General features: G+C 55.3%; 1 protein-coding gene across 2 annotated transcripts; it reads right to left on the bottom strand.

The window, feature by feature from the left end:
- Window positions 1–1,618: 1,618 nt before the first annotated feature.
- Window positions 1,619–23,374, bottom strand: ADA (adenosine deaminase). Of its 2 annotated transcripts, XM_054173462.1 has the most exons (11): window positions 23,269–23,374; window positions 15,877–15,938; window positions 12,533–12,655; window positions 12,242–12,385; window positions 11,366–11,481; window positions 8,123–8,247; window positions 5,147–5,218; window positions 4,740–4,841; window positions 4,069–4,136; window positions 3,697–3,826; window positions 1,619–2,466 (listed from the first exon to the last, which is right to left on the bottom strand). In XM_054173462.1, exons 1-11 carry the CDS (start codon window positions 23,302–23,304, stop codon window positions 2,365–2,367), a joined length of 1,080 nt encoding a protein of 359 aa, XP_054029437.1. In that variant the 5' UTR covers window positions 23,305–23,374; the 3' UTR covers window positions 1,619–2,364. The 2 variants fall into 2 exon arrangements, with proteins under 2 accessions (XP_054029437.1, XP_054029438.1); XM_054173463.1 differs by lacking the exons at window positions 12,242–12,385; window positions 12,533–12,655; window positions 15,877–15,938; window positions 23,269–23,374 and adding an exon at window positions 11,594–11,941.
- Between the last annotated feature and the right edge of the window lie 376 nt (window positions 23,375–23,750).

The raw sequence follows: 23,750 nt of genomic DNA, 5'->3' as shown, positions 1-23,750 counted from the left end.
GAAGGGCAACAAGGCTGGGGAGGGGTCTGGAGCACAGCCCTGTGAGGAGAGGCTGAGGGAGCTGGGGTTGCTTAGCCTGAAGAAGAGGAGGCTCAGAGGAGACCTTATTGCTGTCTACAACTTCCTGAAGGGAGGTTGTGGCCAGGTGGGGGTTGGTCTCTTCTCCCAGGCAGCCAGCACCAGAACAAGAGGACACAATCCCAAGCTGTGCCAGGGGAAGTTTAGGCTCAAGGTGAGGAGAAAGTTCTTCCCAGAAAGAGTAATTGCCCATTGGAATGTGCTGCCCTGGGAGGTGGTAGAGTCACTGTCCCTGGAGGTGTTCAAAAAGGGATTGGATGTGGCACTTGGAGCCATGGTTTAGTTAGTCATGAGGTGTTGGGTGACAGGTTGGACTGGATGATCTCTGAGGTCTTTCCCAACCTTATGGATTCTATGAATGGAGTAGAATAGAATGCAGTAGAATAGAATTAACCAGGTTGGAAAAGACCTTTGAGATCATCAAGTCCAACCTATCACCCAACACCACCTAATCAACTAAACCATGGCACCAAGCACCCCATCCAGTCTCTTCTTGAACACTCCCTCACACCTACTGATCCACTCCTGTGCTCCAGCAGGGGTACAGTGGCTCAGGCTGCGGACCCTGGGTCCCAGCAGTCACCCTTGAACAGAAGGGCAAAGGGATTTACCTTTTAATAGAAACTTGTCACTTTATTAAACAGGATTAACAATCAACTGTCCAGAATCCAAACAAAGCAACTCTTCTTCAACAAACAGATTTGGGGGGGAGGGGAGGGGAGAGAAATCACCCCCCTCCCCCCCAAAAAAGGGCCTAGTTCTTAACTGCAATCATCTTCTTAAAAGTGCTGCTTTAGCATTTGCTTTATAAAAGTAAGAAAAAATCAACCTCTCACATCCACCTGCTAGCTGTGTGTGTGTGTGTGTGTGCACCTGGTACTCCAGAGATGAGCATCAGAGACAAATATGGAAGCCCAGAGAGAATGGCAAAGCTGCCAGGACGCAGTCCCTGGCTGAGGCTGGCCCAGCTGTGGAGATGGTGACCACAGCCCCTTGGGCAAAGGCAACTTTTTTGGTACAGCATCTTTGGAGGAAGCAATTTGGCAGACACCTGGGATGCTAAAGCACACCACACACTCACGTTAAGGAAAGGAAGGTCTCTGCTCTGGCTGCACAGCTCTGGGGCAGGGCAAGGAAAACCAGGACAAAGCACCGAATCACTCAGGAAATTTGGTGAATGCTTTCTCAGCTCTCCAGACCGAAGATCTGACTTCCAGCCAGTGCTGTGGTTGAGTGGGAGAAGCCATTCAGATAGGACCTGAGTCAGTGTGTGACACTGGGCTCTAGCTGATCAGTCTCTCTCCTCAGTTCTCATGGGGCCTAAAGATTGCCTCAAGGCAGGCAGAGGGCAGAGTGGTTCAAACAGCAACTGATCCTGGGCTCCCCGAGCCCTGAACAGAGACAGAGGAAGAGCAAACTGCAGTTCACAGCAATTCTCCAGGAGGAGGACCAAACCAGGGAAAGCCCCAGAAGGCAGATTTTGGCCCCAAATGGTAAAAATCTCTTGCAGCTTCCTATGCAATTTGTCGGCAGCTGGGCAGCTGTGAGCACAGCTGGAGCCCAAGCCCAGGGTGCGCGCTGCTGCGGCGGTGACGCTGGGGGGGCTGACTCCCAGAGTCCTTGTCCAAGAAAGGAGGTCAAAAAAGGCTGCCTGAAGCTGCCCTTCAGAGCTGTGCACGGGCAGGGCACCAGCTGCCAGCCTGTTCTTGTTCCAGGCATGTTAGTACAAGACTAACCCTGGGTAAATACAGCTGTGGCCAAAACCTCCTAGGCCAGGGATGGGAATAAAGGCTCCGTTTGTGAGGTGCCTGCTCAGCCCCTGTCAGCACTCACACAAAGGAGGAAGGAGGAGATGAACATGGGCCACAGTCACGGTTAGAGGTGGTTATTTCTGCACTGCAGCCAAGGCAGGTCAGTGAGGCAGGACAGATAAAACCAGGGAAGAGAGGGAAAAGAAGCAGGAGAGGTTCTTCTGCTCCGTCCTCATTTGCAGTACAGAAAGACGGCAGATGGAGAAGGGAGTCAGGCCAGGAGGCAGCTGCAGTCTGTTTGCACCACAGCAAGATAGGAAGTTGGAGATGCATTTGGGAGAGAGTTTGAGGGGGGTGATTGATAGGTAGGTGTATGTGACAGCCTGATTCTGCTCAGCACTGCAAGGGCTAATGCAGGGCTGCCAGGAAGAGAGACCAACTCTGGGCACCTTCTTCTTCTGGTGCTCCCATAGCACAGAGGAGAGTCACCCACATGCAGAGGGGCCACTGCTCCATGCTGGCTCCTGGGGATGGGTCAGGATGTGTTGGGGGCCATCCCATAGGCTTCATACAGTGTGTTGAGCAGCTCCTGCTTTTCCTTCTCAGGTAAGAAGCTGGACCGAGCTGCATTGAGGTTCTGGAGAGGTAGAGGGGGAACACAAGGGAGACATTAAGATGTGTCAGACAGGAATGCATGGCTGTGCACAAGCCAACATCTGGCTCTGAGCAGCAAGAGGCAGCATAAGGTTTCCACTCTCAGATTCTTTACTGTGGTCTCATTTTACAGGCAACTGCTCTGGCCCATCACTAGCAACAGTCCCAAGAGGGATAAGGCAGGCACAAAACTAAGGTCTTCAAATACCTTGGGAGTTTTTAGGACATGCACTTTAAACACACTCCTACACTCCCAGCTCCCTTTTGGACCAGAGCAAGGTGGTGGTGGCAGCCTGATGTGCCACTGCTGGGACCCAGCCTGGCTGTGCAATGTTACCTGCTCACCTGTCTTGAGCAGGGACCTTGCTATTATTGCACAGAAACAACCTGGCTTTTGCAAGAGCAGGAGAGGACAGCTGGCAGCAGGACAGCTTTGGATGCAGGAACCCAGAGATCAGAACTGTTTCCCCTCCCAGACCCAGGCAGTGATGTCTGTAGGAGAAAGGGACTTGTTCCTGCAGCCAGAGCTGGAAGCAGAACTGATGCTTTCTTGTAAAGTTCACCCTGCCCAGTCCAAGCAAGTACCTCAGGAGGCACCTGGGTGAAAATGCTGAGCATGATGGTAGAAGCAAACCAGGAAAGCTGCTTCCCCTAGCAAGCAGGGAGCCAAGCTGCCAACAGCTATCCTGTCTTTCTGTCCTGGGTAAATAATCAAGGGTGTCATCAAGCACACACAATGACTGTGTGTGCCCAAAGAGAATCCAGAAGCCAGCAGGCACTTTGTTTCCAGCTCAGTTGTTGCATCCTCATGTTGTCCATGGAAAACTGCCAGCACTTTCCTACCTGCTGAACTCTGCTATCTTCTGGGCCAGAGACTGTAACTCCCTGCCTGCAGTTCCAAATCCAGAAAGAAAAAAGCACCAGGCAGCTCCCTGCTAAGCCCTGCTACGAGGACCTCAGTGGACAGTTTCCACTCTGACCTGTTTTCCATAAAGCCCAAAGCTGTCAGCCAAGAGGTGAAGCCCCTGCAGAGCCCACCCCTGCTCCCCACAGCCTCCAGCCAGCTCAGCAGCCACCTGCAGCCTCCTGCTCACAGGCTCACTGCAAGAGCTTTGCATTTCCACTGAAACCCTTGCAGCTTATAAGGGAAGGCAGCAGGCTGTTCTGGGCTGCAGCAGGACATCTGCAGGGCATCCAGCTGAGGCTGACTTACCACTCTCTTGAACTCCTCCTCAGTGAAGCCCATGTAGTCCTTCACTATGCTGTAATCCTTGTCAATGGTGGAGTTAAAGATGAGGGGGTCATCTGTGTTTATAGAAAAGTTAGCTTGATCCTTCTTAAACCTGCAAAGAAATTGGGTGGAACTGATGGGTAAAGCATTGGACACAGCACAGGAGGGACAGGACAGCCTCCCAAAGGGACCCCTGCCCCCCCTCCAGCTGCAGCAGGCCCCTCTGTGCCCAAGGGCGAGGCTGTCCCACGTCCTGCTCTGGTCAGATGTGCGTCGCCTTTGTAAAGCCACAGAGCAGCTCCCACCATCCCAGATCCTGGCTGCTGAAGACTGCACAGAGTTGAGAAGTCTTACTGCACTGCTGGGTGTTTCCTGAAGTCTGGAAGGCATGCTCCAGTGAGATAACTGGACCAGGGGCAGACCTGTTGGGGGGAATTAAACACAAAGCCCAGATCAGCCACGTGGCTCAGAGCCCCAGATGCGCAGGCTGAAGCTGGTAAAGCCAGATCCAGAGCTTTGTTCACAGCTACCCCTTGGCACTGCACAGCCCAGGAGTCCTGCAAGTCCCAGGAGAGGGATGTAAAGAGCCCACTGCCCATGGGATAGCGGCAGGAACCCGAGGCCAGTCAGCCAGCGGCCTTGTGTCAGCCTCAGCTCAGAAACCACTGACGCTAAGCTTGCACACATCTACTGCATGGATCAGCTGGAGGCACTCACAGGGGGAAGAGGCAAGGACATTTGCCCACACACACTAACTCCCAGGCACTTCCACCCTCCACCCAGACAGGCTCTGCTGCAGCAGCCCAGTTTGTGGGAGGAGAAGCCTGCAGGCTTGAGGTGTGCATGAACAAGTCCTCCAAACGTTATCCTCAGCCAGACCAGGATCCATTTCTCTCTGCCACACACCTCCTGCAAGGTGCTGGGTGCCCCAGCGCTCCTCACAGCAAAGACCCCAAGCTGCAGGGGCTGATTTTCCACTCAGACAGCAGCTACCTGGCTATCACCCACCCATCACCCATCCTTACCTCAAAATGCATCTTAGCTTTCAACAGCTCCTTGTAGAGCTCGAGGTCCTCCAGGACATGGTAGCCATGGCCAATGCGCTCAGCCTTCAGCATATAAACTGCCTGGAGAGCAGAGGAGAACCACATACAGCTGCCAAGCACCAGCTCAGCCCCTGCCTGCCCAGAGATCCCTGCCCCACCATGGGTGCAGCCTGCACCACCGAGCCAGCTCTGGAGAGGTCCTGACCTGAGCTACTGGATCCAGCTCTCCACCTGGGTCCCCGACATTTGTGCTCCTCTGAGTACCGAGAGGACACGGGCTGCCCGGTCCCTGGTTCAGGAGGGTACTTCCCACCCCTGCCCCTCTCTCTGCCCTGGGATGCCCCAGTCCCTGCCAGTCCCTGCTCCAAGACAGGAGCTCCTCCTACCTCCTTGATCCTGGCAGGTGGGCCGACCTCCCCTGCGTGGACGGTGCGATGAACCCCACATCGTTCAGCTTCCTGCAAGGCAAGGGGACACACACTCCTGTGCCATCACCCACGCTCCTGGGCCATCACCCATGCCCCTGTGCCATCTCCTGTGCCATCACCCACACCCCTGTGCCATCACCTGTGCCATCACCCGTGCCCTCACCCGTGCTCCTGTGCCCTCATCACCCCCAGCAAGGGCAGCAAGCACCTGGGTGGGCACCATTCTTGGGGCATAACAAGCAACAGGGTTCTGCACGAAGAGCCCCCAAAGCATGAGCCCTTCACCCCAAGAGCTGCAATGCTGACTGCTGGAGGAGAGCTTGGCAGTGCCCATGAAGAGGAGCTCAGAAGGCCTGGTACCTTCCTTGGTGCCCAGCCCACAGTCTCTCTAGTGCAGGCTGAGCTCACCACTTTCCCCACTCCAGACAGCAGCAAGCTCAAGGCTCTTTGCTCCCCCCTGTTGCCCTTCTGCATGAACCTTGCAGCAGTTCCTGCCTTTGAAACTTTTACCTCTTGGGCTGCAGCCAAGTGGGAGACTTCAAAAACCCCAAAGACACAGCTGGTGTGATCCTCACACTCCAAACACCTCCCTCCTCTAAGGGGCTGGGGACAGTCAGCCCAGCCAGGAGGGCTCTGTGGGTGCAGCTCTGGGGGGCACTTCGAGATGCTCTCCATGGTCACCCCAAAAAACTCCTTGCCAGGGCAGCCACAGACCACCTGAGCCTTGGAAAGCCATGCAGGCTGGAGAGGAGCCTTGCTGGAGAAGGGCCACCCAGCCAGCAGCAGCAGCAGCAGGCAGGCTGCAAGCCCCATCCTGCACAGGCACACTTCCCAGGCTGCCCTTCAGGGCTTTTCACTCAGGACTGTTGGGGATTTTTTTCAGTTACTTTATTTTCAGCTCCTCATGTGCTGCACACCCAGGCCCAGCAAAGGTCAGGCCAGGCTCTGTACAGAAAAGCTCTCTGTGCAGCGACCTGCAGGGCTCTCTGTGCTCCCTGCAGGGAAGGGACTCCTGATTTTCCCCAAACAGCTAATTTTTGACAGGATTTGAAGTACCAAATTTCCTCTGGCTGACCAAGAGGAGAGACAGACTCACACCAGCACAGAGATTTCCCACTTGTTCCTACACAGGATGAAGAGAAACCTGGAACTCTCACCCCTCCACTACAAAGAGGCATCCCTAAGGATCTCAGCAGGAGCTGGGGTACAGGCAGAGGGGGCCAAGGAGGGGCGGCGGCAGCAGGGGCAGAGGGGCGGCAGCAGGGGCAGAGGGGCGGCAGCAGGGGCAGAGGGGCAGCAGCAGGGGCAGAGGGGCAGCGGCAGGGGCAGAGGGGCAGCGGCAGAGGGGCAGGGGCAGAGGGGCCGCGGCAGGGGCAGAGGGGCCAAGGGGCAGCAGCAGGGGCAGAGGGGCAGCAGCAGGGGCAGAGGGGCTGAGCACATGCAATGGAATCCTTCCCCACTAACCTTCCTGGCTACCAAAGTCTGAGCCCCTCCATCCAGGAGGGAGCTCCTGTCTAACATCCACCCATGGCCATATCTTCTCTGGAGTCCTTTAACCCCTTCTCCAACCCATTGGCTCCGATACACAGTGCTTCCTGTGGCTCCCCCTGCAATCATCCTTGGACTTGGTGGTTCTAGGATGCTTGGCCCCGCAGCTCCTGCTGCACCTCTGCAGCCAGCAGCTGCAGTTGAGTTTTCACCACGAGCAGCCCTGAGATCTGCCAGGCAGAAGGTGCTTGCTCGAAGGACACCATGAGTGTCCCAGGTTTCCCTGGATGCAGTAGGTGCCCCAGGGAGCACAGCAGCACTGTTTATGGGGGGGCCACTTCCCTGCCATGCTGGCCAGAAGGGGCTGACAGGAGTAAGGTTTGCTTCAACAGTCTCAGAGCCCGAGTGAACTCCCAGCACAGGGGCAAGACTTAACCTTCAGACAGAGCAGGATGAGATGCCTCTGCCCATTGGTTAATAACCCCCTGTGCCCATGCTTCACTTAATACCCCTTCAGTTCATCTAGCACAACAGCAAAGATGGACCTGCTGCTGCTGACAGGGGCAAAGCACCCCCAGAAAGCCCCATTTCAGCTCTGAGCACTGTTGGCAAACCACCCTGTCCCTTCTGGCAGCAGGGGTGCACAAGCTCCCTCCCACTGCTGCAGGGGACCAGCAACCCCAAACTCCTGCCAGCACAGAGAGGCGAGGCGTGGAGCTTCCCCTTCCAGCTCGTGCAAAGGGCCAGGGTCTAGCAAGAGCCTGGGACCAGGCTCCTGAAGCTATTCCAGCCTTGGCCTGTGAGATGATCAGATAAAAGCACTTCAAACCTGCAGCTTCTTCTCTGCCCCGTGGTTGATTTCTGCCAGACTGGAAGGGCCAGTCTCCCCCACCTTTGGCCATGGTTCCAGCCAGCCCCAGGACAAGACCCCCAACAGTCCAGTGCCTGTCCAGTGGGACACAGGCTCCACATCCCTGGTGTCACACTCAGTGCTAGGGGCAGTGTGCCAAGCTCCAGCTCCAAGGCCATGCTTAAGCAATGATGCCTGCCATTAATCATTTGGCAAATGTAAACAAACATTGTTCCTATTTAACAAAATGTTTCTCCTAGCTGGAACAAATGCCTAAGCTGTCCCAGCTGTCTGCAGCCTCACTAACATTCCATGTGTCCCCCCACGCTCACAGAATCACAGAACTGTCAGGGTTGGAAGGGACCTCAAGGCTCAGCCAGCTCCAACCCCCCTGCCATGGCCAGGGACACCTCACAGTACAGCAGGTTGCTCACAGCCTCATCCAGCCTGGCTGCAAACACCTCCAGGCATGAGGCTTCCACCACCTCCCTGGGCAACCTGTTGCCACCACCCTCATGGGGAAGAACTTCTTCCTAACATCCAATTTTCCTCCCCATCCAATCTGAATCATCCCCCTCCAGACTATTCAAACCCACCTCGTAGGCTGCCTTGTGCTCAGAGGAGTTCTCCACCTTCAGGCACTCGTCCCCAGCCAGATCAATGGCCACCACAGAGTTGTTTTGATACTTCTTGCAGAGCTCCACCACCTCTGGAGACCAGCCTGGAACAGGCAATGCCAGGGTTCAGGAGAAGGCACTGCTAAGGGTCACAGCTTCAGCACTTTCCTGAACCAACCCTGCTCCCATAACTAGAAAGCCAGAGGGGTTTCCTTTGCTCTTTGCTCAGCTCTGATGCTCAGAAGGGAAGGTGAAAGGCTGCTACGAAGGTCTGCCACCTTCAGGCTAACAAAAGCTGCCAACTAAAAGGGAATCAGAGGTATTTGCCAGCTCTAAACCTGCTCTCACTGTGGTTTTCTGCACATTTTTTGAGCATAAAAAAACCCCAAACACAGACCCCCCCAGACATGCTGGCCCAAGGTAAGCTGGGATGCACAGCCCAGCTGCTATAACAGTGGTTGGAGGGGAGTGAAAGAAACCCCCTCAAGCCACTCCTGAGCTTCCACCCTATCCCAGGCTGGGCGAGGGAAGAGCCAGCCTGTCAGCTGTGCTGTGTCACAGAGTTTGGAAGGGACCCCTGGGGGGAGCCCCTGTGTGACAGTCAGCCCTGCCCTGCCCATCCTTGGCTCCCCCAGAGAAGATGATGAATGCTACTGCTGGTGGGGAGGGGCTGGCCAGCCTCCTGGAAGGTGACCCTCAACACTCAGAAGGTTTTATCTTTTTGGAATCAGTGAGTAACAAGAGGCTGACAGAGCTGTCTCTGATCAGGACAGAGGAGAACCTCTGAGGAAGGACATGCACCTACCAGCTCCTTTAGCACCTACCCTTGGCAAAGAGGGACAAACAGCAGTGTCAAGAACAAAGGCATCCAACCACCCAGGTGACACAAACCCAGGTGCAATTTCACCTTCTCTTCTATCAGCTCCCAGCTGATGGTTGTGAGACATTCTTTTACTGTCCAGTTTATTGTGAGGCAGTTCTGGCTGGCACCTCTGCTCTCCTCTCAACAGCTCCTGCGTTACAGGCTGGCTTCTCCCCGAGCAGCACGACCCAAGCACAGCACTGAAGGCTCTTGCATCAAGCACAGCACTGGCTCGAAGTAAGAGCTGGTGCCTGGACATGAGAACACAGGAGCAACCCCTCCTGCTCTACAAGCCCTGGGGTGCTCCTGCCACCTTCTGCCTTTCCCATTTGTGCCCTGGCAGGGAACACAACTCCAGACAAGTAGAATAGAATAGAACAAACCAGGTTGGAAGAGACCTTCAAGATCAAGTCCAACCTATCACCCAACACCACCTAATCAACTAAACCTTGCAACCAAGCACCCCATCCAGTCTCCTCCTAAACACCTCCAGTGATGGTGACTCCACCACCTCCCTGGGCAGCACATTCCAATGGGCAATCACTCTCTCTGTGTAGAATTTCTTCCTAACATCCAGTCTGAACCTCCCCTGGCACAGCTTGAGACTGTGTCCTCTTGTTCTGGTACTGGGTGCCTGGGAGAAGAGACCAACCCCCACCTGGCTACAGCCTCCTTTCAGGTAGTTGTAGAGAGCAAAAGGTCACCCCTGAGCCTCCTCTTCTCCAGGCTAAGCAACCCCAGCTCCCTCAGCCTCTCCTCACAGGGCTGTGCTCCAGACCCCTCCCCAGCTTTGTTGCCCTTCTCTGGACACCTTCCAGCATCTCAACATCTTTCCTAACCTGAGGGGCCCAGATCTGGACACAGGACTCCAGGTGTGGCCTAACCAGTGCTGAGCACAGGGCAGAATGACCTCCCTGCTGCTGCTGGCCACACTGTTCCTGATGCAGGCCAGGATGCCGTCGGCCCTCTTGGCCGCCTGGGCACACTGCAGGCTCATGTTCAGCCTACCATCGACCAGCACCCCCGGGTCCCTCTCTGCCTGGCAGTATGACACTGCCTTACAGCTTTCCAGCTGCTACAAAGAAAAATGGTTTGGGTTTGTTTTTCCCAAAGAAAACAGACGTGTAAGTGCCAAGTTTTTAATGTGCTGTTTGGGGTTGATTGTGCAGGCAGGAAAAGCCCCACCCTCCAACCTCCCAGTTTCCAAGAATATAATTTTTCACATTTCTTGACACAAATGAACACATGAGCAAAAAAAAAACCCCATCTTTCCACCATCTCCCCTCCTAAGCCTGCATAAAACCGTGGTGGGATGTGAAGCAAAGTCTTCACAGAACAGCCACTGCCACACAGCCTCTCTCCACCTGCATCCTTCCCCGGAGGAAGGTGCTGAGGGAACTCAGCAGCACAATGAAGACTGGAAACAGGGAGGAGGTTCTTCCTATTCTAGGCCCCAGGAGCTGTTGCTGACAGAGTTCAGAGCTGCTGACCTCATAAAGAACATTTTCTATGGGTGGCTTTGGTATATGTCACAGCTTCAATCACCAGAGCCTGCAGTCAGGGGATTCTCTGGCTGACCCATGAAGGACCACAGCCAAAGAAGGATCGTGCTGCTGCAGCAGCATGCCCACAAGCAGGTGAAGTGTGAGACCACAAAATCTGTGGGGCTGGAAGGGACCTCAAAAGATCATCCAGTCCAACCCCTCTGCCAGAGCAGCATCACCTATGCCAGGTCTCACAGGATCACCTATGCCAGGTCTCACGCCTGGTGCTCCTCCTGTAATCACTGGCTCTCAAAACCACCAGATGGTCACGGCAGATACAAGCACTTGCTGTGGCAATGGCTTCAGCTGGGCCAAGGGGAGCTCCAGCCTTTGGGCAAGGTGTGGGGTAGGAGCAGAAATCACACCTTCCCATGACAGGACAGAAGAGCCTGCTTTGCCACCCTGGCAAGACCCTTCAGATCCTGGTCATACCCCAGTGGGCTGCCCGGGGAGGTGGTGGAGTCACTGTCACTGGAGGTGTTTAGGAAGAGACTTGATGGGGTGCTTGGTGCCATGGGTTAGCTGGTTAGATGGTGTTGGGTGATGAGTTGGACTCGATGATCTCAAAGGTCTCTTCCAACCTGGTCTATTCTATTCTACTGCATCCAGCAGAGCCTTTCCCCAGAGGAAAGGCAGCAGAAGACCCTCAGAAGAGTTAAAAACCAAAAACCTACTCCTGCTCACCACTGCCTGGTCACACATCAGACCCAGGGCCACAGGACCAGGGCTCTCCCTGGGACCTGAGCCCACAGGCCATCCCCCCCACCCCAGGTTAGGGAAGGGGAACAGAGCAGCAGGGCAGCTGCAATACATTACTTGGCATATGGCGCATGCAGCATAGAATAGACCTGGCTTTGATGTGGAAATCCCTTTCTCCATCCTGCAGGCCCTGATTTACAAGGTTAACCACTTCATCTGGAGTGAGGTCTCCCCTGCAGAGAAGAAAAGCCATCAGGAAGAGGTGGACACTTGCCAGGGAGGTGGCAGGAACCGCAGGTCCAGCCCAGCACCCCCCAGAGGACACCCCACACAAAACCCACTCACCTGAACATCCAGAGGAGCCCAACCAGACCACCCAGAGCTGAGGAGCACCTCTCACACCCACGCCCTGGCCACATGGGGCACAAAAGCATGCACAGATGACAGCAAGAATTGGGCACCAGTCCTGCCTGAGCAGAGGAGCCTGCTCTTTGCCAGGGCACACAACTGCCTGCAGCAGGGCAGGGACAAGCGCTGGGGCTCAGCACCCATCCCATCCCAACTTGCAAGGGGACACAGAGCCCAGCAGTGATTTAATGGGAGGCACACATCACAGAGGGGGTGATGGGTAAGGAAGGGATGGGATATCCAGCCCCCTCCAGCATTGCCCACTGTCTCTGCCAGCTGCAGTTCACGCTTCACAGGCAGGCAGGCCCCTGTCTGAGCGCCGCTTCCCCTCACAGAGAACAGCTGCATCCAGAAGCACAACTTGCTGCACATGCAGGGCAGGGACATTAAAACAGAGTCACACAGGGACCCTAGAAGAGGAAGCGCCCTGAGAAGTGGAAGCATGCTGGTCCTCGCTGCGCTGGACAAGAGAGGAGGTTTGGTTACACCAGCCTTTGAACCTGCCCAGCTCTGCCCAGCTGGGCCGTGCCTTCTCTGCGCCCAAGGGGGCAAGCAGCAGCTGCTCAGCGTGCCGGGCTCACTCACTCAGCTTGGCCCCAGGGGATGGGATCCACACGGCAGTTGGCCAGGAGGTGAGGGCTGTAGCGGACCTCCACGTAGACGACGCCTTCCTTGGCCTTGGTCTCCACCAGCTCGTAGGCGATCCTGCGCACCGCCTCGCGGTCCCCCCTGCCGGGACACCGGTGCCACCCGTCGCGCTCAGGGCACGCTGGGGGCGGGCAAGGGGACCCCACCCCCGCACCAAGGTTGATCAAGGCTAGCCCAGGGGTTCTGCCAAGAGCTGAGGGGGCAGGAGCAGAAAAGCAGGGAACTTACGCGATGGCAGGCATGTAATGATTGAACTTCTCGAGAAACTTGGTGAATGTCAGGGGGGTTTTATAACTGACGTGCTTCAGGAGGTCATCCACAGTGTTGCCAGGGAGAGGAACCCCTCTTTTCCTGGAAATGAAGCCACAGGTGACTGAAGGGGGGAGCTCAGTGCAGCCCACGCAGCGGCCGTGGCCCAGGCTGGCAGCGCTCCCCTCCGTTCCTCCAGGGCAAGGACACGGCACACGCTGTCCTTCCAGCAGCTCCTCCAGCCCCGAGCCTCAGCGGGGAGGAAGGCAACCCAAAGCACAGGCCAAGCACAAACACAGCCAAAGGCGAGCCCAGACTGACCCAGCAGCAACACAGCCAGGGCACATTTGAAGCTTAAGCAGGAGTTCACCCAAAGGGGCTCTGGGTTATTTCTTAGCACCTCCTAGCCCTGGTGGCGCAATTGCCAACATTCTTTTAGAGAACTGAATTCCCACTTATGCAGGTTCCAAGGGCTGAACATCGTGGAGATGCTCCCCAGGCCCAAGATCACATAGGCAGAGGTCTCATAGCTTATGGGTTCAATGCCAGCAGCTCCTGCAAGACAGCTGGTTCCCAAACCCAGCATCATGGTAGCATCTTCTGTGACAGGGACACCCCCCAGGCAGGAGCAGGCTGCAGTTCCAATAATTGCTCTCAGCAGAGGGATGGAGGTGGCACACCCCACCTGAACACTGCCAAGAGGCCATTTTTCCCCTCAGGTCCTAAGAAGGGGGGAGATGTCCATGGTGGGATGACAGCTGGGCAAGAGGGGGCTCCAGCCAAGGATGCTGCCTGCTTCCCTGGCAGGCTTTGCCACCACCACCCTCCTCTCTGGCACCCTGCACATGCCAACCTAAATTAGGGATAATAACCAGACAATTTGCTTGGAATCCTCTCTCCTCCTGCAATGACTGACAGCTGATTGAGGGATCTCTCTGCCAGTGGAGACAAAACACCACCCACAGCTTCAGGGTGCCAGTGCCAGCAGCCATCCCAATGAGCAACCCTCTGGGAAGCAGCCCAGAGGACCCCACTCTTGAGTTCAGTGAACATTGCTCACTCCCTGCTCAGGCAGGAAGGAAACCAGCCCCGTGCTCAGCCTTCAGATGCAATCCACATGGATTAGGTTGCTGGCACCCAGCAGGGGCCGTTCCTCCCTGCCAAGGCATCGGTTTTCCTCCCTGCCTTGCCCTTTCCATGGCACTGACACGCGGGGGTCTGCTCCAGGCACCCACCTACATCTTCCTCCACCTGCCCAGGGAGTTTCCGACAGCACAGCCACTTCCCTGACCTCTTTCCTGTGCTTCCCAAAGGACTGCCTCTGCTCAGCCAGCAGCAACAGCACTGTAGGATGACTTGCAGAGCAGAGATGCTGGAGTCAGCTCTCTGGCTGGGGGGCTCTGGTGGACCTCATCAGCATTGGTCTGGGAGCTGCTGCTGCTGCACCTAACCTGCCTGGGTAGCTTGGAGCCTTCTTCCCTGGAGAACATGCTTGAGTCCACCAGCACCTCAGCATCCTGCTCACAAACAGCACCACATACACCATTCCACTGTGGACAGAGCACCTCTCCTGGGGACACCCAGTCTGTCACCACTCTAAACCCTTTGGCTGGGCAGGGGAAATGCAAAGCCTACCTCAGACCTGACAGAACTGGAACCAAAGTTTCTAAAAGGAGAAGAGTTCAGCCTCTGCCACCAGGGCCTTGTGCACCCCAGCAGCTTTGGGCTCTTTGTGCACGGTCACCACCTGGCAAAGTTATTTCCAGCTCTTTACCTTTAAAAATAGCCCAAGAGCAGCTTTCTGTGCCCAGGGTGAGGTTCTTAAGGTGGTCCCCTGCAGCCTCCTGCACTGCCCTGTTGCTTTGACATTGGTGTGAGCACTGATTTTGGAGCCCAGGAATAGCACAGCCTTGCTCCAGCCCAGCGAAGGTGGCACCCGAGGGCTGGCAGCCCTGGGGGATGGCAGGGCTGTGTAAAAATAAGAAGGAACTTGGCACACACTTGGGCAGTGAACATTCCTGTCCTAAGAAAGAGGCCTGAGATCCTCAGATGGCTGATGCCTCCTGGGCCTCAGGGCTTTTACACCTCTTCTGGGGACACCAGAACTTGTCCTTTGCTGGCAGAGGGACCCAGCAGAGCCCCAGGGAGCCATGACTGACTCCTCTGTCCATGGGGACTAGCATTTCAGCCCTGCAGCCCACCAGCAGCATGAGCAGTTAGCAGGCACCCTGACTCTGCTCACCATGCTGGTGTCCTACAAGGACTGAGGTGGGCATCCCTGATCCACCTCCTTTACTCTGTACTGCAAAACCTACAGCCACTCCCTGCAGAGAAGCTGCTTTAGCAGGAATATTCCCCCCTAGCATCCCTGTGCCTTGGAGCCTGCTTGGCTCCACTTCTCATCCTCCTCAGCACAGATCTCCTCCCCAAAACACTGGAGTTATGCTTAAGAGCTGCTTCCTGAAACCTTGCTACTGTCTCAACCTGAGGGTATCTGCTGGGCTCCATTAGCTTTCAGAATAGGGTAGGGTAGGGTAGGGTAGGGTAGGGTAGGGTAGGGTAGGGTAGGGTAGGGTAGGGTAGGGTAGGGTAGACCAGGTTGGAAAAGACCTTTGAGACCACCCAGTTGAATAGTGACACCTGGAAGAAGCCTTCAGGTTATTTTGCTCACAGCTCTGGAGCCAGGGCTTCCCATCAGTTAATCATTCACCCTGGTGCTTCCCACACAATGGCTGAAGCCAGAAGATGCATGTGTCAAGGAAACAGCCTCTCCTCCAGCCACTGCCAAGGGCTCTCCTAGGGCAGCCTCACAGAATGCAGCTCCTTGGGGTTCAGCAGCACGCAGCACCTGGGCAGGGAGGAGCACCCAAGCTGAGTTCTGCTCCCAGGACTGTGGCACCACCACCAAGGTGACACTCCCAGCCTGCTTTCCTTTCACTAGCTTTAGCAATTAGGACCGTGGGGGGAACAAAAAAGAGAGACTGGACTGACTCTGTGTGGCTGCACCTCGGCAGACACCTTCAGCACCTCTCTCAGGGTGGCTCCCCTCAGCTTGCCCAGCTCGCAGAACTGACGGCCACCACGCTCATGCTGCTGCCACCACAGCAGCCCCACTGCAGCACTGCTCTTTGGGATGTTCTCCACGTCCTCTGCCTGTGCAGCCAGAGGACCCTCACCTGTGCAGAGGTGAGAGCAGCACCAGCCAGGTCTGCTGCCTGCAGAGCAGGAAGGGAGCTTCCCCAAGCTGCCAGAAGAAGCTCTTCTGTCAAGGGATGATGCTTTTGAAGTGCACCTCCCAGAGCTTTCTTGCTCCTGCAACTCACCTGCCATAGTGCAAGATAGTTTCTGGTCTAATGGCTCCATCCAGGTGGACGTGAAGCTCAACCTGCAGCAAGATAAAGAGAAAGTGGTGAGGTACTGCCAGAGCTGCAGCACAAGTTGAGAGCCAAGCAGCTGGGGCTGGCACAGGCACAAGTGCAGCCATCCCAGGGACAGAGTCTCACTGGGGAGGCACAAAAACCTTCTTTAAAACACCATCCTTACAAATCTCATTTTTCAGTATCTATCACAGTATCACAGTATAACTAAGGTTGGAAGAGACCCCAAGGATCATCAAGTCCAACCTGCTGCAACTCACACACTCAGGGGACCTTCAGAAGTTCATTCTGCTGTCAGTAATCTTCAGGAACTGCCCCATCCTCAGTCAGCCTGCATGGTTTGAAGTCTGGGCAGAGGGGAAAAACCCTAACCCCAAACACCTTCACTTTCTAGCTTGCTCCCTCGGCGTTCACAGGTAGCCAAGCATCAATCCATTTGCAGAGTCATCACCCAGGAACTTTGACTTCCCTTCCAAGTCAGCTCCTGCTATTATCAGAGCACAGAGGGTATCTCACCCTGCCCCTGGGGTCAGTCCCGTGGTACAAGGTGCTGTCAGAAGAACAAGAGTTGCCCTGCAGAGCAAACAAGCTGCTTTCAAAACCAACTGCTTGGATTTTGACTCAGACAAACCTCCCTCTGAACCCCCAATTCCTGATTATTGCTGCAGCAATGGATTTTGGAGAAGGAGTCCCAGAAGAGCAAGGGCAAGCTTTTTTCCATTAGGCAGCTGGAGCTTTTTGGAGGAACATGACCAATGTAATTTGGAAGTTGGAACTGAGAAGGAAAATATTAGCTGCAAAAGGTCCCAGCTACATCTTCTTGTTTCCAGAACTGGCTTTTGTTTGGGTTTGTTTTGTTAAGCAATGGAACAGCCTCAAAAACACACAAAGTACTTGTCAGTTACAGACTGTGCAGCTTCGCCTTGTGCAGATGACTGTTGCAGGATGTTGAGTGCAAGGACTGAGGAGGATTCAGAGGAGGACTGGATTTGCATGGGTGACAAAATCCACCCAGGGTTACTGGTTAGAGCCCAGAAGGCTTCAGGTATGCATCTAGCAGTAACTACGAGCAGCTGGAAAAAAGGAGGAGGTAGTTCCTGTGAGCAGGGCAATGAGCAGCTGTTCACCTCCAGAGCCTTTCACTCCCCTCTGCAGTGTCCATGAGCAGCCGATGTGAGCTCAGCACTGTGCCTGGCTCCCAGAGCAGGGCTGGCAGTACCCATCCCTGGGACAAGCAATAGTGTTCAAGAGCTCACCCCATTCCCACCTCTTCCCACAGCTCTAGACAGCTGCCATGCAGGCAGACACCCATCTCCCAGCTCATGACCACTTCTGCTGCAAGAGGCCACCACTGCTGGGGTGGGACAGTGCTCAAGTCCAGGCCCCCTGCCCAGGATGGCCATGAAGCTGCCACTGAAATGTGCAGGAGTGAGATGCAAAATGCAGGTGGGCAGGCTCAGGGCAGCTCCCGATCCTGCAGCATTGCTATCAGCTGGCCCAGGGGTCATGAACGTGCCCACGGACATCCCTGCTAGCAGGTTGTAAAAAGATAGCCCTGTCCCTTCCCCTACCCTTAAGGCATGATCTGGATCTGCAGGGATGAAGTTACACAATCCTGCTTATGGGGACTAACTGTCCTGAGAGACAGCAGATAAAGTAACAGCCCATGGACATGATCTGCACTGCCAGATGTGGACACCTGGCATATTTTCCACTCTTGAGCTCTGATTCCTACTTCAAAAGCATGTGAGCTCCATTCCTTGAGGCTTTCAACAGCCCTTGTGACCTTCTGATGGAGTTACAGGCTGGAACTCATGCTGAATGTAAAATCCAAGCAACACAAAGCTTCTTGGGGGTCTTCTCACTACAGACATCATCTTGCACATTTCCTGCAAGAACATCCCAAGGTGTCACTTCCATCAGTGAGAAAGCAAAGTTAGTGGTGTCTCTTGCCCATGCAAGCCACCTCCTTCTGCCTTGTAAAGCAGCAAGGTTTCTCTCCAACAACAGCCACAGACTCTTTCTCCACTGCCAAGTATTCTTTGGGGCTTGGAGGGACCTAAGCCAAATGCTAGGAAACCTTGTGCAATACTGCTCGGCCCAAAAGTTTGCTCCTCAAGATCAGGGCTTAGGGTGTTGCTCTCTGCAGCTGAGAGCTAATCTAGGCTACCCAGAGTATCAAGGGACATACAGGTGAAGAAGTAAATGTGTGTCTACGAGGGACTCCACCAAGAGCCAGCCCTGCAAAGAGTCATCCTAGATAAGGATGCAATCAGCGGAGGCACAGCCCAGCATCTCAGCTCCCCAGGCACTCTGCTCCCAAACCCTGCAGGTTTCCAGGTCTGTGGGAGGCTGCTGGCTGCAGATTACAGGCCAGCCCTCTTCCTGCCTGTTTGTTTTGGGTAAACAAAGCACAAGACTTTTCCAGATACAAATGGGTGACGTGACCTTGCTTTAAGTCAAGGAAAGCACCCAGGCAAAGATGAAAGAGTTTCTGCCTGCACTCTGGCTCTGTAGAGATGATGCCTGAGCAAGCAGAAATAAGGTGAACCCAAGAGCCCAACTTCTCTTCCAAGGACCTGCTCCTCAGCACACAGAGGTCCAACACAAAGTGCTATCCCACCCCGAGCCCTTTGGTGTATTTGGAGAGGATGCCTGCACACACAGATCAAACAGGGATCTTGACACTTAGCCCAGGACCTGAACAGCACCACAAGCTGCATGAGCACTGGGGAGAGGCTTTCAACCATTCCAGGTCCAGCCATGCCTGCCTTGCTCACAGCAGACCTGGACACGGCAACTGATTCTGATGATGAACAAGAAAGCAGCAAAGCTCTCACACACTTTCCTGAAGCAGCTGCTCTTCTCTAGCTCCAGCTGCTGTGAGGACCCTCAGGACCACCTCAGTGCAGTCACCCTTCAGCCCTTTCTTCTGCACCTCCTCAGCAGGGCAGCTGAAGGCAAGTTCTCTGCCCGCCAGCCAGGGCATCACAAAACCCCAGCTCAGTTCAGTAACACCTCCGAGTTTCTCTGCAGCTTGGTCAGAAGCCAGAGGGGTGAGTTCAGAAAGACACAGCTGGCCACAAAGTCTGCGTGCTCAGCACACAGCCCCCAGCAGGGCTGCTGGGGCAGACCCAGCAATTTCCATTTTTCTGCAAAGGAAAGTTTTAGCCCGAGCAGGGCACGTGCCTGGGGGTGCAGGCATCAGCAAACCGCTCCAGGCTGGAGAAAAGGAGAAGTTCTAAGGGCTGGGGCTTGGCTTTCCTCCTCTGAACATCCTGCAATGCTTTCCTTGGAACTTCAGAAGCTTCACAAACAAATCCAAACACAAAGGGAGGTGCTCCAAGCAAGCGTGTTCCGTCCGAGGGTCAGGTGGGATTAGTTCCATTTAGTGAAACTGAGAGGGAAAAGTTAGCCAAACATCCAAAGTACTCCCAGCTACGGTCAGGTTTCTCTGTCTCTGTAGGTGCTAGTCAGCAGACCATGGCAGAGCAGTAACTGCTCACTTTGCCTATTCTAGAATCATTGAATTGTTAGGGCTGGAAGGGGCCTCACAGATCATCCAGTTCCAGCACCCCTGCCATGGCCAGGGACACCTCACACTACGGCAGGTTGCTCACAGCCACATCCAGCCTGGCCTTCAAAACCTCCAGGCATGAGGCTTCTACCACCTCCCTGGGCAAACTGTGCCAGTCTCTCACCACCCTTATGGGGAAGAACTTCTTCCTAACACCCAACCTGAATCTACCCCTTTCTAGTTTTGTCCCATTCCCCCTAGTCCCATCATTACCTGACAGCCTAAAGAGTCCCTCCCCAGCGGCATAAAAAGTGCTATCTGAGCTGAGGCACTGGAGGGGATCTCTGAACCAGGTGGTTTAGGGTCTTTTGCTAAATATGAGCAACATCAGCCCTGACATCACAGCCAAAGCAGCACCAACATCACCTCTTCCTGAGGTGGCTTCCAGCAGATGTTAATAGATAACCCAGGCAGCTGCTAGAGTTGCATCATTTTAAAGCCCCCAGCAGCGACTTTGCCCAGGATTGTTTATCAGCACATTAAAAGGTGACAATTTAAAGTTCACTCTGTGTCAATAGCTAGAAAACCAGAGTATTTTACAGCTGCCATTTGCCAGCTGATAGGTACACATGGCAGGAAAACGTTACTAGAGAGCAAGACTCAACCCGAGGTAAAGGGAACGCCAGCCGCTGCCAGGAGAAGGAGCTGCGGCCATCAGCTACTGGGTTTATGAAAGCCTGCTGAGAGCAGCAAAGCTCTGCTCACCATCAGCTCATTATGGAGGCTCCTTTAGAAGCAAGAGGTGAGAATGGATGGAGAGGGGTTTGAAGTGGAAGAGGCACAGTGCAATCCTCAAACCAGAACCTGTTATGGAGGTGGATCTGCCATACTCTTCAAGGCTTAAGCCTTTAATAGAGCAGGGTGGGAAGCTGCAAGACCTTGCTCCGTGGCATGAAACTTGCTTTCCAGAGAAGCATTCACACCATACCTGGGTTTGCTGGCTGAGGAGGAGGAGGAGGATGCTCCATGCTGAGCAGCCTTTAATACCACCCCTCCTGACACCACCTCCTCAACCTCCACTGACCTCAGTACAAGACTTCTGGAGACAGTGGCTGTGTGTGCCACTCTCCTCCAGGGACAGCTGCCACAGGGTGGCAGGGCAACATCCCTCCTCAAGCCACCACAGACCTCACGCCACACGTGGCTGGAAGAAGGCAATGATTTGGAGCAGCACCAAGCCAGCCATTCACTGCCACCAGATCTGGTCAAGGATGGAGCCACTACCCACAAGGGTGGATCCACTACCTAGGAGAGTGTCTGCAGTGCATCAGTGAGGGGATGAGAGCACACTCTGCTGCCTAAGGTACAGCTGAGCCTGCTGCAGCCTCGGCAGCACCAGGCTTTGACCCATGCCCAGCTGGCAAGGTTGTGTGCAAGAAGTGACTGAGCTGAGGTAAATGTCATCCTTGGCTCATCCTTGTGCACCTGCACTCCCCACAATAAAGTTTTTTTTAAGTTAAGTTTTGTACCCAAGACAGAGCAAATTGGGCACCTTCAGTGCCATGCACATTCAGTCATCAGGTGCTGCCCCAGCCACTGGCAGGGCACAGTCAGCTCTGGCTATTTCCTCCAGTTCCCAGGTACAAAAGGCACATTGGAGACAGCTGCCTCCCTTTGGACAGGGGCAGACCCTCCAGGTGCTCTGACACACACCAGGAGGGCTTGTGGGAACCCCTGCCCTTATTTTGGGAACAAGCATCCAGCAGTAAAGCTACACCAGTGCCTGGGAGGGTGACCCCAGCTCACTCCCATCCTGTTCACTGCAACATAGCTCAAGAAGCACGAGAGCCACAGGGAGCCACAAGTCCCAAAGCCTTGAGCTGAGGCTGGCCTGTGGGGAGAGAAGCCAGCAGCCAGCAAGGACATGGTCTCTGCTCTGGTTGTGGGGCAGTGAGGGAGAGGCTGAGGGAGGGTGTCAAGGGAAGGGAAAGGAAGGGAAGTCTTTTCTGCTCTTTTATGGTCTGTGATAAGCAGGGTTCAAAGTCACCCTTCAGCAGCCCCAGCGGCTCCCTGTCCATCCCCTGCAGCCACTGGGAGTCAGAGAGTTCCTGAAAAACATGGAGGCAGCCCTGGCCCCGCATTCAGCTGAGGCTCGAACCTGCTCCAGTTACCAGAAGCATCTGCAAAACGCAGAGCTGATGGTTCCAAATGGCAGGGGGTCCAGGGCAATGAATAGGGCTCATTAACTGACTCCAGACCCATTTTTTCCCCCCAAGCCTGACTTAGCAGGTTCGCAGGACTGAAAGGGACTCCCTGACTCAGGAAAAGCAGGCGACAGCAGCCTGAACCTAGTGCTCAAACCCTGCAGCTTTAACCAGGTCTCCCCCTTTGACATCCCACTCTCCCCCATGCTGGGAATGTGGAAGAAGACCTTAGCTTGCTTCTCTCAGCCAGAAGTTTAAAATCAGTGGGGTGAGCTTTTGTTTTTTAGTGGAGCTGATGAAATGCCAACATCTCCCCAAATCGAAGTCAACTTTAAAAGGCTTTAACCGTGGTGATCAGATGTCAACAGTCCCTGGATTTCAGTATCAAGGTTTGCCTGCTATCACCCAGGTCGCTAACCCCAAGAGGGAAACCTCACAGAGTGATGGGATGAAGCATGAACCTGAGCTGTGCACACCAGCCAGACTTTTGTGGTGTGAGCTCAAAGGGAGAGATAAGTGGTTTGGGAGTGGCAGGAGATGCAAACAGCGGCCAAAAAAACCTCAACTTTTGGGGGTTTGGAAGCAATCTTCTGCCTTAGGAAAACTGCATTCATTAATATCAGGTTCTCCCAGAGTGGGACCACCACAACCATCACATCACTTTTCTTGGTCACCTCTGCTCCAGCTCCTTGCTGCCCATCAACAGCCCAACCCTGCCTGGCAGTCAGCACCAGAGCCAAAGGGTGTGCAGGGCAAACCTGCTCCTAACAGCAGCTCACCCAGAGCACAACCTGAGAGCTGAGCTGGCCTGCACCACAGACAGTGCTATGCTAGGAGACAGAGGGTTACTACTAGCCACATCTGCTCCAGCTTCCTCCTTCTCAGCTTCTTTATAATCTGATTACTAAACTGGTTACTCTATGATCCTACTTGAGGTGTGTTGCTACAGCACATGCTGAGAGAGAAATGTTGGAGCACCCTCTGGCAGCAGTCACCAAGATGGTATCTCAGGTGTCTGAGGAGTAACTGAACCACATGTTTAAGAGGGGTGAAAAACGGCAACACAGAAACTCCGAAGCAAACCTACCCACAAAACACACTACCAAACCCCAAAACTAAACAGGAACGAGACAAAACGTGTTTCCGACCACGACACCGGTTGGGGCACTGAACCCGTCAGGGCTTGCCTCTTCCCCTGCCGTGCCCCAGCCAGCACATCCGCAGTCCGGAGTGCAGTGACCCAGGCTGGGCACCGGGATGTCCCCGCTGCGAGGAGCCGGCCTAGCCGGGACACCTGGGGCAGCGCCTGCGTGCGTGTCCCAGCGGGAGCACCGGCTCGGGGCAGAGCAGCCCCCGCCTGGTACCGCCGAGCGACATCGCGGGGTACAACGGACGGCTCGGCCGCGGTGCCCCGCAGCGTGTCCCGGCTCTCACCCCGCTGCTCGGGCACCGGGGCACGCCCCGGCGCTCACCCCTAGGGCATGTGGGGCGCTTCGGCTCCTACAGGCAACGCGGTCCCCACGGCCGGCGCATGCTCCCGTTCCCAGCCCCGGTGCACAGCACCTCACCAGCGGTTCTCGCCCCCCGTGCAAGTCTCGTTCGCAGCCCAGGCCTCACCTTGGGGTCCCCGAAGACGGAGAGCCCCCGCTCCATGCTGCCTCTGCCGCGCCGCTCCCGCCGCCCGGCTCCCGCAGCTCCGGTCCCGCCGCGCTCCGCCCCGCCCCTGCCGGCCCCGCCCCGCGGCACCCCGCCGGGAAGGGCTGGGGCTGGCCCTGGCCCTGCTGGACCCCTTGGGGCCCGGTAATTCTTCCCCCAGCAGTCCCCTCCGGGAGCCGAGGGCGCGGCGGAGCCGCTCCTCCTCCTTCGGGAGCAGCGGAGGCGAGCGCCGCACGCTAAACCGGCGGCTCAGCTCTCAGAAGTGGGATGCGATCTCTGGCCTGGATCCAGGCTTCAGCCAACGCAACGAGTTTATTTATTTTTGTTTAACCTAAAAAGGACTTAATTGTTCAGTTTAGGAACGCGCGTCCCTCACCCCCCCTCCTGCTCACAGAGCTACCGCCCGGGGGCTCACCTGCTCTGTCCCACGGCCGTTCGCACCA

This window comes from Dryobates pubescens, chromosome 26, assembly GCF_014839835.1.
Source record: "Dryobates pubescens isolate bDryPub1 chromosome 26, bDryPub1.pri, whole genome shotgun sequence".
In the NCBI taxonomy this organism is placed as follows: domain Eukaryota; kingdom Metazoa; phylum Chordata; class Aves; order Piciformes; family Picidae; genus Dryobates; species Dryobates pubescens.
This window is presented reverse-complemented; position numbering and strand designations above follow the sequence as displayed.

Bases quoted from the DNA above. Each gene is read 5' to 3' on its own strand.
- ADA (XM_054173462.1), bottom strand. From the start codon at position 23,304: ATGGAGCGGGGGCTCTCCGTCTTCGGGGACCCCAAG. The intron at 3,827-4,068 runs GTAAGACTTCTC...ATTTCTTTGCAG, and splicing joins AGGAAACACCCAGCAGTGCA to GTTTAAGAAGGATCAAGCTA. The intron at 2,467-3,696 runs GTAAGTCAGCCT...CTACCTCTCCAG, and splicing joins AGGAGGAGTTCAAGAGAGTG to AACCTCAATGCAGCTCGGTC.